A 19953-nucleotide genomic window follows, 5' to 3' on the forward strand; every position below is an offset into this window, starting at 1 on the left:
ACGGTAAAATCTACCAGAAGTTTAGTCATATGCGTGCTTCTCTGTCTCTGTTATCGAGTGACAGATTGATAGAATGTCAGTCAGGTTAGCTTTGAAACATTGCCCAGTTCTTGCACCTGCGAATACGAATAAAAATCCATATTTATGATTAAAATATTAACTTCCATTATTATTATTTACATGTCTGAATCTCGTGAACAGCGGAGCTGCTCAATATGAGTGGTTGAACTTGAGCAAGCCACGTGACGAGAGAGAGCAACGGACGGTTGATGTACGATATACAGACGGGAGGGCGTCGAGCAGACAAACAAACAACGGTAAAGCTGTCGATGCTAGATAATTACTGTAAAAGTTTTCTTGCATTTATCTGTTAATATATTGAGTTTTGTTTTAGAAGGGATCCATTTATGAAGCCATTTTATTAATATTATTATCACTTACGGATTTATCATTAACGTTGCCTTTCCATGGGCTTTTTAATTTAATGTCTGTTCAAAAAAGTATTTCGGTTCATATGTTATATATGTAACTTGTATATGAAGTTGAATCACTTAAAATTGAATGTAAGTATGTTCTTGTTAGTGTTCAATGTTTTATGCACGTGTACTGTGAGTTATATGTACTGTAGCTAATATAAAGTTGTATTTTTGCACTTAAGTTTTAAATTAAGTTGAAATGTTTGTTTGTATCGATATAGCATGCTAGTCTTCTGAGGTAAACGAGATCAGTTTTCCTCTCATATTATTGTCTTCTTTAATTTTCTAATGATAACGTGAAGAACAGTATTTAGGAATCTTGCTTTTAATTATTTTTTAACATCTCATGAAGACTTTGGTTTATTTTTTTTATGAAATAATATGTTCAAGAAGCTTTATGTAAAACTATGATATGTTGTATTTCACTTGAAATACATGTACTTCCATTAATTAGTTTTAAATGTTTACAGAATGTTATTTGGTCAATAAAGCAATTTATGCAATCTTGTGTATGACTATTTTCTTATTCAACCCTCTCTGAATAAGTTATATGTAATGTTTCTTAATAGCTAATCATTATTAATAATAATTTAATAGATCTGTTGCTTAATACCAATAGGGTTAATGTTATTAATTTTTTATAAATAATTAGTTATGAAAAAAATAGGTAGACCTTACCTAATTTTTTTTAGTTTATCATAGTAATTAAATTTAGGTACTCTTTACTCAAATATATAGGATATAATTTACTCAAACAAAGTGAGTGCAAATTGTTACAACAATTTTATTGAGTAAATTCTATAGGTTGTTTTTTACAGTGTACACCTGTCGCAATGTGGCGCAATGCAGCGCAAAACACATGATAGCAAAAATGTCAAGCTCTGACCTGCCATCTCCGTTTCTGACTCAAACTGTTCCCGCTCAGGCGCACAGAGTGCGTAATTCTATGTTAATGTGTTCAGTTTAATTCAGTACATTATTTTATTTTTAAATGGAATTAATTAAACTGAAAAGTAACTCGCATTACTTTTTTAAAAAAGTAACTCAAATATTAATGTGTACATTTATAAAGTAATGCGTTACTTAAAGTGTTTTTTGCTAGTTTCAGCCCGGCGCAGTCATCATTTTCACATCCAGCGTCACGTTGTGTAAATAGCAAATGCTTTTGTGCCCATTTTTGCCCCAATGGGCACATTGTTGGCGCATTGCTATTTTAAGGCAACTAAAACCTGGTCTAAAGTCTAAAGTCAATGGCGCAATATTGTTATTGTTATTTAATGAGCGCGTTAGTAATATGCGCCTATAAACGGGACTACAACGCGCATTTGCTTTTTATACGCATGGATGCGAAGCAGCATACAAACGTTTTTAAATATGAAAAATTAAAGGATTAAAATGTAAAAATTTTATATTGAGTCTCTTGGACATAAATGTGGACAGTTTACAGGATTTTAGATGGCGTGAAGAGCTGCACCACCTGTAGCCTGGTAAGAATGCTTTTTTTTAAGTGCTTAATATTGCATTTATTTATTTTTTAATGCGACCCCACGGATTTATTGTATATGATGACATTTTATGTAATGCTCTTCAAAGCACTCATAGTGCTGTCCGAGTGCTGAAACGTTTCGGCTCTCCACGCGTTTGTAAATTCTTCATCTCCTGTTTGTTACAAATAAAGTATTTTGAAACCTTTTCTTGCATATTTATTAGGGCTGTCAATAGATTAAAAAAATTAATCTAGATTAATCGCATGATTTCATGAGTTAACTCGCGATTAATCGCAAATTAATCGCACATTTTTATCCGTTCTAAATTTACCCTAATTTAACACTTTTCAGGTTTTTAATACTCTGGTCATATATACATATATAGATGCTTTATGGAAATGTATGTTAACAACAGCCTGTTTACATTTTTAACAGAACCATCAAGCCATTGTTTTGTATATGCATTTTCCTTTAAGAAGAATTTTCTTTCTCCATTTTTATTTGATGCTGCATCATTTGTGACATGTGCTGTCAAATTTAGTCGAAATTAGCAAATTTTCAAAAAAATAGTTGTTCATATTTTGACATTCTCTATTAAAACATACACTGTAAAATGTAATAGCTGAGCTTACTAAAAAGATTAAGTAAACTTAACTTATTTAATTAAGTTTGTTAACCTTACTTAGTTTAACTAAGTAATCCCAACTTTTTTCTATGCAAACTCAAGTCAACTTGATTAAACTTAAAAGATTAATTTAGCTCAACTTAAAATTTCAAGTATTTTCAAAAAGGATGACTGCACAGTAGGTGGCAGTAATGCTCCCAAGGAGTAAGTGGTGGCTTAACTGAGTGGTTAACTGAAGAAGACGACAACAGCACATGGTCGGATGAGAGCATGAGGAGGTAAGTTTGTGCTTATATATCATTTTTATTTTTTAATTGCTAAATTTTTATCGCAATATTACAATCACAGTTTGTAAACAGTAATATTTTGTCAGTAATAATAAAACTGATGCATGCTATTTGATCACAATTAGCAATTCAACAACTGCTAATCATGTATGTTTAAAGATAAACATTTTCGTTCAACAGACATAAGTAACTAATATGCAGAGGTAGATTGAGTACAAATTTAATTATATAAAAAGTTAGTTAAAGTTAAGCCTTATAGTAATAACTGCTTGAGTAAAAGTAAAAGTATGCAATGGAAAAACTGCTTAAGTAGTGAGTTTATAATTCGTGTTGGTGTGGTTTATAATAATAAACTACATGAAAATGCTTAGAACTGCTTATAAAAGGTAAAATAGCACATTTAAAGTAGGTGCTTTCAAAATTGTTACTCAAGTCAATGTAATGCAGTAAGCATGTTTCTACCCACCTCTGGAGAAAAAACATTAATAATTTCATACCTTAAAATGCCAAGTTATGTTAAGAGATGTGCTGTATAAAAAGTTTTAAGTTTATAGAGTGAATGCTAAAAATGTTGTTTTTACAATTGCTTTTTAGTATCTATCAATCAATATACTATGTTAATTGTATATTATTATTGTTTAGCAGGAGCTTGTTTCTTTGAAGAGAGCGGATACCCTTCATGGAAAGTCAGGTAATTAACACACATTTTATTTAGGGCATGTCAAAACTTTTTAAATCTTGATATGTTGTTTCTTTTGTTATCCTTCTTTCATATAGTAACGTTACTGTGGAGTACAACCAAGTCGCAAGCAAAAACCTCAAGCAAGAATTGTTCTCATCCCTTGCTAAACATGGTTTTTGAAGATTTTGAATGAGAGAAAAGTTTAAAAGCTCTCTTGAGTATCTAATAAGTATTTTTGTTTGTTTGTTTTAAATAGTTTAAGTCCATTTGCTAACTTTTAAGTAATCTGTTCTCACTGTTGATCTCAATGTTTTATGTATTATTTGTCAGAACATCACTGATGTCAGTGCTCGGTGGACGGTAGTTCTCCGTGGTCTTGCTATCCTTCTTGCGGAAGACACTACAGACTTCCTGAAAACAAACATGGTTAGTATTCTTCTCGTTTAATCAATATGAGATGTCCTAATTTTTGTGTTAGCATTTAATTAGCATTATTAAAGAAATATTGTGTAAATAGAAGATAATGAAAGGCACCAAGGCACATCCTTTTGTCCCACAATTCTATGCGTGAGCATGCTCAGGATTGGTTGAGCCTGGTTGAGTTAGATAAAATAAAATGGTGGGCAAGAAAGCAACTGAGCACACATTTAGTGTAAATAAAGTAATATTTTCACTTTTGGTTGCATTATTAGCGAGAAATTTGTATTGTAGTTTTGAACTCTTTCCCCGCCATTGAGTTATTCCGTCAATTAAGAGAATCAATAACTTCTGATAAATGCTGTGAATAAATTAAAACATAATTTATTTGCCAGGTAAAGGTTTTATGCCAATTACATAACCAATTCAAATTCATTATTAAGAAAGCAAAACATCAAATATTCAAAGATCAGTCTGAGATGTATACCTGACAGTAGCGAAATACATCAACATGACACTATGGGTTTTGGTTTATCGCATTATGAGTGAACAAAGCTTAATACAGGTGTTAACAGTGTGTAAACCGTTTTGAGCTGTCCACTTTCGACTACATTCAGATGTATTCAAAACAGATTAGAACCGCTTAAGCACGCTGTAACCCGTATGCTGGAAATAAATTTGACAGGTACAGTTTAATAATACACAAAATTAAATCAAATGTCTTTTAATAACATATGATGTTATAGTTACAAATGATTAAACCAAATAGTGTGTTTGTGACATTTGAACGTTTTGTCTTAAAACTGAAAATAAACAGGTTTTCCTGTATTTGTTAAAAATAAGCTTATAAAATAGTTCAAATAAATATTTAATGTTGCTTCCCTTATGAGTAAAATAGCCACATAATAAGTGGGATAATGCACAGACAGCAGGTTGTTATCATGAAATGGGCCCCTTCAGTTTGATACAAGACCCTCTGCTTGACACAGAGTCCTGATCAAACTGTTGGGGATTATTTCTGCAAAAACAACCTGCTGCCTATACAATATACCTTACCTATAGAAGAGTTTTCTAACAAGATATTATTAATTAAATATGTTCCAATGATGTTTTTGCACCACCAGGAAAGAAGCTTCTGCTGAAAGGTCCAAATTATTATTGGCAATTCCAACTGAAGCACTGTTACAAATGTATGTGTCACTTCAAAAACTAGTAACATCACCTTGAACAGTTTAAAATTTTAAATGACACATCCACTTTGCATTTGTATTATGAGAATGTATATTAATATTGCGTTTCTATCTTATTAGGACTGTGATGGTGACCCACCTCAACTATCAATAGGAATTCTCAGTCTGGTGCCGGAGGACAGACATTTCTCCACATGGTTTACAGCAATTATTTGGTAGGGTGTCACAGCCATGGATGGACTTGAGAAAGTATCACATGCCATGTGTTTAGTTTTTGGACTGATCGTTGTTTTAAATATGGAGTACCTCTTCACAGCTTATTTTGAGTTGATTCACAGGGTTTTTCTTTCCCTGGGGCACAAATCACTAAAGTCAAAACTGCCATCACTACAAAACATACTAATGTGAAGTAGTATGTTTTGTGTGAAACAAGTTCGTGTTACTGTAGATCTGTTGCATTTTGGGGTTTTTATTTTTCGTCAACCTGGATACAAGTTCCAGAAAAACTTTACTTTAATTGCTGCAAAACTTTGATGTTTTAGTTAAGCTGTATTTTGCGTGTTTCTGATGGCAGAAACAAGATTGTTACTGTAGGTCTGTTGATGCAATTTGTGATTTTTTATCAGTCACATGACAACCTGGATACAAAACCAAAACTGCAGTCACTAAAAAAAAACTAGTTTTGAATTTGTTTGTCAAGGTGTGTTCTTTGTGTTTGTAATAACAGAAACAAGACTGTCTTAGGTCTATTGTTGCATTTTGGGTATCCAGATTGATGGGTGACTGAACACAAACCCCTTTCGTGTGTGTGTGTGTGTGTGTGTGTGTGTGTGTGTGTGTGTGTAAATGTTTTACTTTGTACACTGTTAACATGTTTAAAATAAATGTTTTAACCTCATTTTGTTGCTTTTTGGCTTTACTCATTTTTGTTAGTTCAGCTTACTTACAAATGTAAGGCAATCAGTTTCCTTATATTTACAAGTAAAGTGAACAATAAAAAGAAGTTATCTCAACTAATGATTTTAAGTAAAGAGTACTTAACTTTACTTGATTAATAAGTTTAGTCTACTTGTACTGTTAAGTTTTGACAACTTAAAATCAATACTCTACCTTACTTAAAATTATGAGGCAATCAGTTTCCTCACTTTTTTAAGTAAACTCAACTTATTACATTTTACAGTGTAGAACAATGCATGATTTGTTGGAATATATCAAAATATGACAGAACTACACCTGTTTGAAGTTAAATTAGCCTACCAGAAAAATTACCACATCCATACATTAAATTACCACATCAATACCTTAAAATCACTGATAAAACTATAAGAGTTAGCACACACAAAGCAAAAACATCATACATCATCAATATATGTTAAACTTTTTTTTCTTTTGTTTGATTGACATTGTGACAGACTGCTTAAAATCTAAGTGATCTAATATAATGTTACACATCAGATATTTTTACCCAACAGTTAACCAAACATTTACTTAATACATAATAGATTATAGATCCTACCTGCGTGAATTCTTATCAAAGCAGATATTTGTAAAACTTAAATTTTGTGTAGATGTTTATATATCCGGGTCGCACACTCGCGCGTCTGTGTGCACGCGCTTCAGATGTCAGTCAGTCAGCGTGAGGAGATCGCTTTTGAGTCTTGTCGCTCTTAATAACTCTTTAACATTAATCAGGTACCGAACTTTATCTCTCTTAATGACTCTTTTAACATCAAGCAAGTCCTGCAGTCTATTTTCTAAGTCATGCATAAAAGCGAAACCAAAATGAATTGAGACGCATTTTTGCATTAGATTAAGCATTAGGAGGACGGGAACGTTACACCTCAGACGTATAAATAAAGATCATATCAGATGTCCAACGAGCATTTAGAGCATTGGATTTGCTAGACGATTTGGTTAATGTTCTTATTTCTATGAAAACCTTTGAATCATTTAGACAGGATCCCATTTGTCTGCGTCTCTGTTCATTCAACTATGGGCTGGACCAAGGGTCAAACAGAAACTGCGCGTTGCGTTAATCGGCGTTAATAAAATTAGTTGCGTTAAAATGAATTTGCGTTAACATGTTATTAACGCGTTAATTTTGACAGCCCTAATATTTATAAATTATTGTTTGAGATTACACTGATCATGTAGGCTATCCATACATTTACAGCAATTAAAAGCCTGCTAATTTTATTTCCATGGCTAAAAGAAAACGACTTTTAAAGAGAACCAAAGGTTTTAATACAAAAAAAGAACAATTTCAATACAAATAAAAACAATGTAATTTTATCAATCTTAAACTGGTGGTCTTCTTCCTCCGCTTAGTTTTCAGTTTACAAATTCCGCCATCTAAACAAAGAATTGGCATGGCGCCAGCACAACTGGCTTTTAAAGAGGATGGGAGATAAGACTCACAATGATTTATTGCACGTTATGCTAAAAACACACCCATTGCTCATTACAAGAATTGCAACAACCCTTTTAGACTGTGCTCTAGGCGCACAAACCATTTTAGTGGATTCGGACATGCCCGTTTAGACTGTGCGCTTTAGATCATGCGCTTAGCTCATTACAATAGGGCCCTATATCTTTTATATACTATATTTTATTAATTTCAGTTTTTTCTTCGCTTTCTTGTAAATCTGCTTTGCGATAAAACATTGTAATGCATTGTTGACTTTATTTCAACTTTTTAAAATAAACACTAAACCTCTTACAACTTCAGAATTTTCATGAGAGTTCAGGAAAACACATTCTTGGAAAAAAGTAATTAATAAAATCTCAAAATAGTAATAATCATTTGATTAACATTGCATCAAGAGCTGTTGAGCAATACATTGCAGGCATTCTGTTCTGTAGCCATAGACAATGCGGGTTTGACTTATTCCTTAAAGGAGCATTAATGTGTTCTGGCGAAACAGACCTTCATTAAAAAGATCTATAAAGTAAGGTTTATTGCCACCCTGTGTATTACCTATAGTCAGGCCTGAGAAAAAAAAACAAGCTTTCATTTGTAAGAGCGTTAGACTTCTTAAGATTCATAGCAACATCTCCTGCATGAAAACAACTCCTCTAGGACTAAAATTCCCAGCTGTATGAGTTAGTAAAAGGTTACAAAAGGTTCATTTGCATATAAATACCAGTAACATTAAATGAAAATGTAATGTAGAATAAAAAGAATACATTCGATCCCATTTTAGCCTTCTGTTTTATGGCCATAAAGTGCAATGTGGTTGTGACATTAGATGTTTCACATTCCCAGAGGAACTGAGGTCACAAGTCAATCCACTTCTCATGTATAATCCAAACATGTTTATAAAGTAAAACACGCACTGTAAAGGAACACTTTAAAAATAAGTTACCTTGTTGCCTTAAAAAAATGTTTATTCAACTAAAAATTATTAGTTAACTCGAAAAAAAGTTGTGTAAATACTGTTGTGTCAACTAAAATTTTTAAGTTGAATTAACTTAAAATATGTAACACTATTGTTCTAAAATTTTTTACGTTTTTACCAACCCAGTCTCACCCCATGGCGTCAATATTTGACGACACTTGACCATGCGTCAATATGTTGACGCGGAGGGTATACCTTTCGCGTCATTTTTTGACGAACCGGGGACTTCAACACCACTAAGTCCGTTGCCTTCTCTTTCCTCTGTTCTGACCATTTTCTACCATTTTCGCGTCGGTTTAGGGTTAGATTTACATAATGACATCCCTACCCAAACCTTTCCCTAACCCCAATGCCAGGTGACAACTGTTTAATTTCGCGTACCTAATAGTATTGAAGTCCCCAGTTCGTCAAAAAATGACGCGAAAGGTATACCCTCCGCGTCAACATATTGACGCATGGTCAAGTGTCGTCAAATATTGACGCCATGGGTGTGAGACCGTGTTATTTTTACAGCGTGCTTATTTACTCTCTCTTTAAGGTTTGCAGTATGAATTTATAGAGCTTAAAAACCTCCCTCTGTGTAATTGACCAAAGGGAATGCTTATGAGAGATATTTAAATAGCTATCTTCAGTACTATTAGTGGCAAATAGAAAACAGTGGGCTGTAGCTTTAATTAACACAAAGCCTGAATGCTGCTTGAGAGCTCCAGAGGGATCTGACCCAAACTGTGTGTGTTGCCAACAGTATCTGCTATTGTGCACCTGCCAGAGACTGATCTTGACCCTGCTGGGACATTTATTTACAATGTTGTTCCAATTTTTACACAAGACAGGGAAACTTTTGCTATGGATTCAACGTGACTGAACCAAACCTAACCAAATCCTTAAAAGTCTTTGAGTCAATTTTAAAAGTACTGAGTTGCCATTTCAAAAGTGTTATGATTAGAGATGCACCAATATATCGGGCAATAATCGGCATCGGTCGATAAAAGCATTTTTTCACACTATCGGCCAATAGTTTAAAAACAGCCAATAGTTATGGTCGATATATTCTGGCAATCAAAAGAATCAGGAAAATGCAATGAATTTGAGCTCTGTGTTTAAAAAATTTAAATAATGTTTTAAGGTTCAATTTTAAAGAGCACCTATTTCATTGCTTAAAAACAACGTTATTTTGTGTATTTGTTATAATACAATGTGTTGGCATGGTTTATGGTTAAAAACACATTATTTTCCACATACCGTACATTTTTGAAGCTCCAGATTTCACTCTCTGCCTGAAACGCACTGATTTTTTACAAAACTCATCGATTTGAAAAGCGCTGTGTCCCTGATTGGCCAGCTAATCTGTACGTTGTGATTGGTCTGAATATCTCTGACGTCAGCCGGAAAAACTCCTTACCATGTTTGAAAGATTCGCTCACAATGTAATGCTAGAAGTTAACTTACAGGCTGAGTCCAAGCAGGAGGAATTATGATAATGTCGGTCTTGTCTACATCACCAATCCCAGGAAGTAAACTGTTGCCTACAATCCGTGTGTTTGTTGTAGTACAAGAAAAGAGATTTATGTTGGGATGTGTACCTTTTGCATATCGTTAACATGTACTATACACACTTACACACCAAAAGAAAATGTAAAATCGTTTGGAATTTAACCAGTGAAACAAAAACGGGTGATTCTCGCAAAATTAGACTTATGAGGTGTCATGAAACATTTTGATAAAAAAGTAAATGCAAAGTAAGAGTATCAAAATAAGAAACATACAGTTACAAACATCTCTTCATGTACTATTTTGCACATGATTTCAAATGACATCATACAAACCAATTTTGTTCATTACCGCAATGTGTCCATGACTGGATTTGGTTTCTTTGAGATGGAAATATTTATAATTAAAATTTTTTTAAAATAAATGTGCTTCAGTGCATGTTATACTATAAACATTTACAGTAAAGAAACATGTGGTGTTTGGTGATCATTGGTAAATGTAGAGACAATAATAAGGAATATAAAAGTGTCCAAGAAAAATGTTCTCATCCTCCGCAACAATTTTCAATCATTGTTTAAGCCCTCAAAGAACTAACATTTTCAAAAAGAAATTGTTGAAAGGGACATCATTGACTGTGACACTCAAGATGGCTACCAGGTAAGCAGTTCTTATTTTGTTTGTCATAGTACCTAGACAACTTTTTAGTTCTCATTACCGAAACATGAGTTTGTAAATGCATATATTTAATGTAGAACCATTTTGCGGAAATGATATTTTTTTCTAAATCTAAAAAATTTAAATAATTCTATAGAAAATATTTTTTAAATCCTCTAAAAATAATGATTATAGTAAGTTCAGACAATGGCTTCAAATGCTTTAAAAAAAAATCTGATACTAGACACCTTTTAAGTCTGGATTTCGTGAGAATCACCCAAACGTGATTTCCTTGCACATTAAAGCAACTTCATCTAAAGTTTTCAGTATATATAAACAGTAAGTTGCATCTAATGTCATGAAAGAACTATCAATGCTAACACCGTCAGACATCATCATGTTAAGTGTCCGGTTATGGCCGATTCCAGTTCCATACACCCTAATGGAAAAGCATCAGTCAAGCAGACAGTAATAATGTGGAATCATCATATTTAAGTGCTGTTATGTTGCTGAGCGTCTCCATCTTACCATCCAGTGCTGGTACACTGTTTTCCAGCGGCAAACTCACCCAACTGGGTCTCTAAAGTGTCTATCTGCAGAATTTGATCCTTGATATCAAAGATTACAATTACTTTCATGAAGACCTAGTGCAGTTTGCACGCCGGTGCTTTTTCCAAAATTATTTATGAAGTTTATGAAGTCTAAGTCTTATGCTACCATGTATAGTATACTGACATAAATATTTCCATTACACCAAAGACCTACGAGCATATAGATAGATAGATAGATAGATAGATAGATAGATAGATAGATAGATAGATAGATAGATAGATAGATAGATAGATAGATAGATAGATAGATAGATAGATAGATACCATTTTTTGGGAACATTAATACAAATATGATGCCGGAAATATAGTTTTGTGTGGTTGGCTGGCATTATAACTCCATTTGCCAAAGAAAAGAAAGCATCAATAGGGGAGAGTCCAACTACAGTATGTGTGTGAGGTTATGATAACCTTCACTTAGTCCTTATCTTGTTAAATTCATTCAACCCAACTTTAATATCACAACGTGCACAGTGCAAAGAGACTGAAGTCTGTCACTAATATGACAAAACATCACATTTTATAACTCACACTCAGCTTAAATTATCAAATGTTATGCATGTTAATAGACGTATCATAACAGGCGTTTCAGTCCTTTGTAAAATTAAAATAAAAAACTAAAATGATGCAAATGTGGGCATTGTGAGAGGTATCAACAGTATGTGTTATGTGTTAACTCACACGAGTTTTGGGCACATAGTGCACACTTCCCAGGCATCGTGGTGATTACATGTTAAGTTGCATATTCCTTTTAGGCATCATACTGTACTACAAAAACAGCATTGTGAGCACATAGTGTGCTACCTATCTAGACTGTATTTCTGGTCATCATGGTGATATTGTGAGCTGCCTACTTGCATAATGGGCATCATGAGGTCCCTACCTAGAACGCAGTTTTCTTATACACAATAAATCTGAGTATCAGTGAAGAGACATCCTAAATAGTAGGTTTGGGCTGCCACGTCAACATAATAATAACAACTGATTAGTTAAACAGCATTTTTTGGTGCACATCTTTGTTTTTGGGTATCATGGTGACTATTAGTAAATTTGGGGAAATTATACTAACTAAGCTACATAACCAAACAGCATTTTACATACAGTAGACAGCAGCATGGCATGCATGCATAATGACCAATCAATCTGAGTTTCACAAACCACCTAAAAGCATTTTGGTACACCATGGTGGTCTACCAGTGCATCACGGACTAGGCAGATTATAGACATCAGAAGAATGCTGTTTAATATTTGTGGTTCTATGTATGCAGGTTTATTGATAAATGTATCATGCATTGAGTACCTGCTCTTTTCTCTTCTGCCATCTGCCACACGGACTCTCCTCCACAATCTCACTCTCATCCTCGCTTTCTTCCTCTTTCTCCCCTGATCCTGAAGTATTTTCCTGGACTGACATGGTCATTATATATTTCACACAAAAACAATCGGCCCCGTTCACATAAACACCGCGCGCAAAACGCCTCTACACGCGCTGGAGATGACGCGCAAGGTGCTCGATACGCGGCTGCGCGTGGACATTCAGTAAATAAATCACAAACGGTCACGAGGACGTGTTATTGCAAGAAAACTAATCTTTTCGTTCGTGGGTGGTGGATAAAAAACATTACACGATTAAACACAAATTGCATCGGTTAATCTCGAACATAATATCGATCGTGTGTGTAATAACACATGATGTGTGTAAGTGTTGTTAAAATCATCCGTTATCTCATTCACTGCACGACACAGAGCGCAACTGTTGACTCACCGGTTACCGTAATGACTGGAGAATAAGGACAGATTGCAGTCATGCTCAGTTCACATACACCCTGCAATAATAATAATAAAAAGTAGGGACTACAAAAAAATTATTAGACTAAAAAAAGTGCTGGGTTGTTGTTAGGTCAAATACGCTTTACGGCTTTTGCCAACTTTATTCAGTATCATGTTGTTTTGATGCATTTATACAGTGGCCGACAGGGGTCACTGTACTGCAATGAAAGAAAACACACGCATTATATTTTTTTAACTAAAAAGCATCAAACACAAAGGAACTGATAAGCTTTTCCATTCTGTTTATGCGTTCTCCTTTATTTTAAATAGTTTCAATATTCATGTATTCTTTAAAATGTCTTTCAAAACTGCATAAAAAAATCTCTGTCCCATACGGCAAAAAAGAAAAAAAAAATCTCTGGCCATAAATATGTTTTAAATATATGCTAAATGCATTTTTTAGAAAGTGAAGCTTAATTAAATATATTTTTTTCATTTGAAAATGTATTTGGTTTTAACATTCATATATCAACATATATTTAAAAATGTATTTTAGGGGAAACAAATACATTTCTAATTTTACAACCCGTACGGCAAAAATATATTTTTCCTGACAAAAATATAAACGTTTATAAAGTGTATTTTTGCAGTTGAAAATATATTTAATTTTAACATTTTTAAACCTGTTGGGTCGGTTTCACAGACCGGGTTTAGATTAATCCAGGACTAGGCCTTATTTATATTGGGATATTTAAGTAGTTTTTACTAACATAATTTGCAAAAAAACAAAACAATACTGGTGTGCATCCTGAGACAAAACAATGGCACTTATGTATGTAAAGATATGTCAATTTTGTCATGGTCCTGCCTTCATGTCATAGTTTTTGCTCCTTGTGGCGAAATCATGACAAGCACGTGGCCCTGATTATCCAAAATAAACTTGTTTTTGTTCATCTACGCCTGCATCTGGGTTCGTTCCTCTACATTCATGACAAGTTCAAGATGTTTTTAAATTGCATTTTAGGATGAGCCCTGTCCAAGAAACTGCCCCATTATGTCTACAGGTTAGTACAAACAAAAAAGTTTTTCTTCCAATGTGACGTGAATATAAATGCTTTAAAATATATTTCAATATACACAAAAAGTCAAAAAATATATTGGTGAAATTTTTTTTTGTAAATATATTTTAAAATGTATTTGAGCACATTTTTTTGGTCATTTGAAAAATATTTGACATCGTATGTGAACATATATATTTTGCCATATGGGTTATTCTCACAATATCCAGTGTCCATTCTCACAAAATCCGTGTCCATCATCAACATTTTTAAAAAGCCCTTGAAGCTAATTATTTTTTTTTGCACATATAAGATTAAGGTCTGAACTTACTATAACCATTATTTTTAGAGGATTTAAAAATATTTCCTATAAAATTATTTACATTTTTAGATTATCATTATCAAAAATGATCATTACCGCAACATGATATTACATTAAATATATGCAAACTCATGTTTCTAAAAAGTTGTCTAGGTACTATGACGAACAAAATGTCAACTTTTCTGGAGAGAAAAAAAAGAACTGCTTACCTGATCTTGAGTGTCACAGTCAATTATGTCCCTTCCAACAAATGTTTTTTTTTTGGAAAATGTTAGTTTCTTGAAGGCTTAAACAATGATAGAAAATTGTTGCGGAGGATGAGAAAATTGGTCTTGGACACATTTATATTCCTTATTATTGTCTTTACATTTACCAATGATCACCAAATACCACATGTTACTGTTACATCTTTACTGTAAATGTTTATAATATAACATGCACTGAAGCTTTTTATTTGTTTGATTTTTTAGAAAGAACCCAAATCCAGTCATGGACATGTTGCGGTAATGAAAATTTTCCCCTTAAATGTGGAAAAAACAACAAAATTGGTTTGTATGATGTCATTTGAAATCACGTGCAAAGTAATACATGAAGAGATGTTTGTAACTGAATGTTTCTTATTTTGAAACTCTTACTTTGCATTTACTTTTTTATCAAAATATTTCATGACACCTCAAAAGTCTAATTTCGTGAATATTACCCATATGTGGTCTGTCTGTATAATTATAATCAAATATTTTACTCACAGTCTCTGTGATCTTTAAAGGACTTTGATCGCATTAAAGTCTGCCTACAATCATGGTTGGGTCGAATATGGACATTTTCCGAACTAAACATTTTAATTTGTCCATACTAACAACTCAGCATTTTTAGTGTATAGAAAGTTATGAGCTATTTCATAACTCCATCACAAATTTTTAAAATCCTTTATCTTGTTTTGGGTTAAAACACGTCATAAACTCTTACACTGACACACTGGCCTAAACACGGAGTAACTTTTTACACCTGTAATGGATTTGGGAAGATGCCACATTAAGTTGTGGTATGTTATAAACAAGTCACATTGCGCAATGTTTGCTCAGTTACGTGAGCTCCATCAACAAACAACTAACAATTTACAAATTCAAACTTTATAAATGTAATGCATTTAAAGTCAAATCTGATTTTGATATATATTTATTTTGAACAAAGTGCACTTAAAAACAGGAATGTCCATCTGTGATTCATTGGTGGGAGAGACTTATATCAAACATATGAGTTTAAGATGTCATTCAGATTCGTGTTGAATAACTGTGATAATACTGTGTTATGAATCTTGTAAATCCCTAAATACATTTCACTGACTGTTGGGGCGTGTCCTTGATTTTGATACTAATTTCAGCACATGACAGAATAAAAGCACAGAAAGTTATATTTACTCATCCAGTCTTATTTCTTGCGTTTCAAAATATTTGCACAATAAAACACATCACTAAATGATGTACTCAGAAAGTGCCTTCCAATAAACTCACTAAAATGACAGACACTGGTGTAATATGGTCATGTAATATAATGTAATTCAGTCTATTGCTACATACAGCACAAGTCATATATTCAACAAAACTGGATCTATTCAGACTAAAAGACTAATAATGTTTTTATATGTCATCATAATAAACAGCACATATTTAACTCTGCAGTCTTACAGAGACTTATTATTAGGTTTCACAAAGAATGGACAACCATAAAGTGGTTTTAATAAGTGGTTAAATGGCATATATGTCCTCTGCTAGGTTTCCTCTCTATTGTTTTCTTTCCGATGCTAGGAGAGACGGAGATCCATTACTGTAACTCATGTTTCTGCAGTGGTCTTTTCTCGCTGCAACCATGCCCTGAAAAAGAAGAACACAGTTGATTTTGTAATGACTATAATGTCAAAAACTTTACATCAAACACATTTCACACATCTAATGTGTCGATGTTAAAACACAAGGGGCACTGTTAACCCAGATATTGTCTTTACTAAAACAATCAAGTAAACATCACTTAATATTTTCTGTTTTGAAGCCAAAGCTTAATAAGTTTAGTTGAATTAACTTTTAAGCTTACAAAATCCCTTAAACTAAAACATTCAAGTAAAATGAACTTAAAATTATTAGTTCATGTTGTGAGGAATACCCATAATCCTTTGCGCCCTATTTTCTGCTTTTTCACAGAATAAAAACTGATAAGAACTTTCACTACTCAAATATTTGTAAATAAAATGCCGTACAGGTATAAGCTCTTATATTATTGATGTTGTTTTGGTGTAAATTATAATTTTGTGAAGTCACCGTTCAGTTGATCAGTGTTTCCGTACATGAACCCTGTTCAGAACGTTTTATTGTATTTCTCTCCACAGTACTGACAATGTATGTCAAAAACACAGTTTTGTGTATGTTATGTTTCTGTGGAGAATCACGATTGACTTAAAGTCAGTCATTAATTTTGTGTTATAATACCATTTATAACATCAAAAGTAGTATAAAGTGATAAAAACTAAAGTTATATGCAACGGGTTTCCTCACAAATTTCTAGTAATGTCAACTAATTCGGATTAAGAGTGCAGGAATATTGGAAGAAATTAAAACATTAAATACATTAAACTTAAAATTGTTGTTAGAACAACTTATGTGTTTAAGTAAACTTCACTTAAAGTTTTTAAGTAATAATTATTAAATTTTTTAAGGGAACAAGTTACCTTCATTTTTTTAAAGTAAACTCAACTTATCAGGGCTTACAGCGGGTGGTTTCCCGGACAGAGTTTAGATTAAGCCAGGACTAGGCCTTATTTATATTAGGACAATTAAGTTGTTTTTAAAAACATATCTCACAAAAACACATTGCTACTGTGTACTTGTATGGCACTAAGCTGTTTTAAGTTGAGACAGTTCAAATATGCATTTTAGTCTTAAGCCCTGTCTGGGAAACTAAACCAGTATAAAAATTTAATTGATGCTTGACTTTCGGTCAGTTCTGCTTTGTCTTTATTTGGTGTTATTCACTCACTTTAAAAAAAAATTATATTGTTGGTTCAACTTTAATTTTTTAGTTAATAAGTCAACTTTAAAATATTAGTTGACTGAAAAAAAAAGGTTCTGTAAAAACTGAATTAACTTTTTTATTTACAGTGTAAGAAATATTACTGAACAGATCCCCTGAATTATTTTGTGTTATTATTGTTAGCATTGAGTCTGGTTTTGTTTCCCATGGACACAAAATTCCCAACACAAATCTGATTTCCTGGAAATGGCATTCAGTGGTTGTATCAAATCCCAGAGCATATGATCCCTCATTTTATGATACTGAGAGAATTGTCCATTTAAAAAACATGCATCTGGTTCTACTTTCTCTATCTTTTCACAGATGAAATTAAAACAAATTACATTTCAGAAGAGTATATCTATCTATATTTGTTGGATCTAAAGTTATTGCACAGTGAAAATCTCATCATTACTAGGAACAAATTGCTTTAAATTGTAGTGGAATTTTTACCTTGTTGAACACATGAATAATTATATTCATAACCCAGTTTGAAATGATTTTAATTACTAGCAAGAGGCACTTCTGTCTGTACAATTCCGATAACCTTTAACTTTGCCCTCACACTTTTATACTAGACACATACACATCCTGTTAATTCACTGTAATTTTTCATCGCTATATATCACATAGCCAACTAAACTTAAGACAGAAAAATGTAGCTTAGTTAACTTATGCAGCTTATACCATAAAACTAAAACAAACAGCAATAAATGCTGAAATCAAAAAACAGTAGAAATAAGTAAAGATCAAATAAGTAAAGATAAAAAAAATGTATGACAACATGTAAACACATGACAGACCTGTGTGAGCTTTGTTTTTTGTATGCAGTGCACATAACGTTTCGGTTCAGTCTGAATCTCTCCTTTATACATCTTATAGCAGATCCCACAGTCTATAAGAGGTCTACAGATAGAAGAAAAAAATTAACATATTATTACTAAGTCATTTACAAAACGCATGCATCAGTGATTATACCGTACTTTATGATATATAATAAGAGTTGCAATACATTAACAGCTTGGCAGAATGTCTTTGTAGCTATTAAGTAATAATCTTTTGAACTTACTCTATCATTTCTGAAAGCACATTTAGTTGGATTAGGATTTGAGGTTCCTTTAGGACATCGTGTGGGTTTAGCGTGAAAGTGATGGTAGATATAATTCACACCAAACCCACCCTAAAATAAATCAAATATTCATTTGTAGTTAGTTTCATCAGCACATTTAACTTCAGCTGTATTTGTTTTCATTACGGCCAAACATCTTACTCAAAATATTTGAATCATACGTTTATGTTGTTAAAATGTTTCTTATCTTAACGTTTCCAAAAAGTAAAAAAAAAAGTTTTTTTAGACTATTAAAAGTTAAGAAAGAAACGGTTATTTCGGGAACCACAAATGATTCTTCGTTGGCATCTCTGTGAATAACCTTTTGTAGCACCTTAAGTCATAAAAAAGCAAATATTGTTTACAAGCAGTCATATTTCAACTATTTTAAGAATACAAGATGCTTACTAAGCAACACAAAAGAAAAATACTTACATCAATGTCAGACTTCTCCAGACTTTTAAAGAAGAGAAAATGGCTCTGGGCTCCAGGATGTGAGTTGATTTCTTGGACAGTGAGTTCGACTCCTTTCTTGTAGTCATCTGAAAGTTTGCCAAAGTCATCCTGAGCCCCAGATGTGGCCAACAAGACTCCGGCACTGACCAACACGATAAACAAAAACACAGCCATGTTTCTACAATCCGGACCACAAATCCCTCAAAGTTGTTCAGGACTATAACAAAGAACTGAAGGAATGCCAGCAGAGTAATACTTGTCTGTGTTTGTAGAGGATCTCAGAGGGTTGGATTTAGATTGCACAACCTCTGGAAATTGTGTAATTGCTTTCACTTTCATGCACAGAGATAACAAAAACCATTGCAATTGGAATGAACTGGCTGCCATCCAGTGGAGAATACTGACTACATGTATGAAGAGTTTGCCAATACTTAGATTAACATGGACTGCATGGATAAAACTGAATATAGCACTGATCTAAACCCGGACCCCAGTCAGATCTTTGCTTGCTAGCTGGGAATGGCTCCATTTTTAAAAATAAAGAACTTTTAACATTTACAAAACCTGCTGCACAAAAGCATCTTTATAGTGGATGTATCAAAGTCACTGTTAACATTAGTTAAAGGTCCACTGTGTGATTTTTAGCGACATCTTGCAGTAAGATTGTGAATTGCAACCACTGCTTAGTCCACAGCTCACCCCTCCCTTTCGAAACGAGAATCTACGGTAGCCACCACAGGACAAACATGTGATTGTCTGAGACAACATAGTGACAAAATACGCTTTGTAGAGCAGTTTGTCCATTAAAGGGACACTCCACTTTTTTTGAAAATAGGAAAATAGGCTTGGTTATTTTTGAATGCG

General features: G+C 33.2%; 2 protein-coding genes and 1 long non-coding RNA gene across 7 annotated transcripts in view; 1 reads left to right on the forward strand and 2 right to left on the reverse strand.

Moving 5' to 3' along the window:
* nrbp2b (nuclear receptor binding protein 2b) overlaps positions 1-13071 on the reverse strand; it is a 34516-nt gene extending 21445 nt beyond the window's left edge. For 3 of the 5 annotated variants that reach the window (XM_073864178.1, XM_073864177.1, XM_073864175.1), the window contains exon 1: positions 12616-13070. In XM_073864178.1, coding sequence (XP_073720279.1) covers positions 12616-12735 — 120 coding nt within the window. In that variant the 5' untranslated portion in view covers positions 12736-13070. Of the gene's footprint in view, positions 1-12615 lie in introns of all 5 variants that reach the window. The other 2 variants (XM_073864176.1, XM_055182317.2) reach the window with 2 other exon arrangements.
* Positions 2551-3785, forward strand: LOC129431457 (uncharacterized). Its single transcript, XR_012368109.1, has 3 exons — positions 2551-2866; positions 3518-3566; positions 3653-3785. It is a non-coding gene; the product is annotated as an uncharacterized lncRNA (long non-coding RNA).
* A 2554-nt stretch (positions 13072-15625) lies between the features above and the next one.
* Positions 15626-19377, reverse strand: LOC129426476 (uncharacterized). The gene is made up of 4 exons (XM_055182787.2): positions 19069-19377; positions 18595-18705; positions 18329-18430; positions 15626-16336 (listed from the first exon to the last, which is right to left on the reverse strand). The coding sequence occupies exons 1-4, from the start codon at positions 19261-19263 to the stop codon at positions 16247-16249; spliced, it is 498 nt and encodes a 165-aa protein (XP_055038762.2). The 5' UTR covers positions 19264-19377; the 3' UTR covers positions 15626-16246.
* Between the last annotated feature and the right edge of the window lie 576 nt (positions 19378-19953).

Source organism: Misgurnus anguillicaudatus, chromosome 25, assembly GCF_027580225.2.
Source record: "Misgurnus anguillicaudatus chromosome 25, ASM2758022v2, whole genome shotgun sequence".
NCBI lineage: Eukaryota > Metazoa > Chordata > Actinopteri > Cypriniformes > Cobitidae > Misgurnus > Misgurnus anguillicaudatus.

Excerpts from the sequence above, each read along its gene's own strand:
- LOC129426476 (XM_055182787.2), bottom strand. The coding sequence starts at position 19,263 with ATGGCTGTGTTTTTGTTTATCGTGTTGGTCAGTGCCGGAGTCTTGTTG. Across the intron at positions 18,431-18,594 it reads GTGCTTTCAGAAATGATAGA|CCTCTTATAGACTGTGGGAT; the intron begins GTAAGTTCAAAA and ends TCTATCTGTAGA. Across the intron at positions 16,337-18,328 it reads AAAAAACAAAGCTCACACAG|GGCATGGTTGCAGCGAGAAA; the intron begins GTCTGTCATGTG and ends CTTCTTTTTCAG.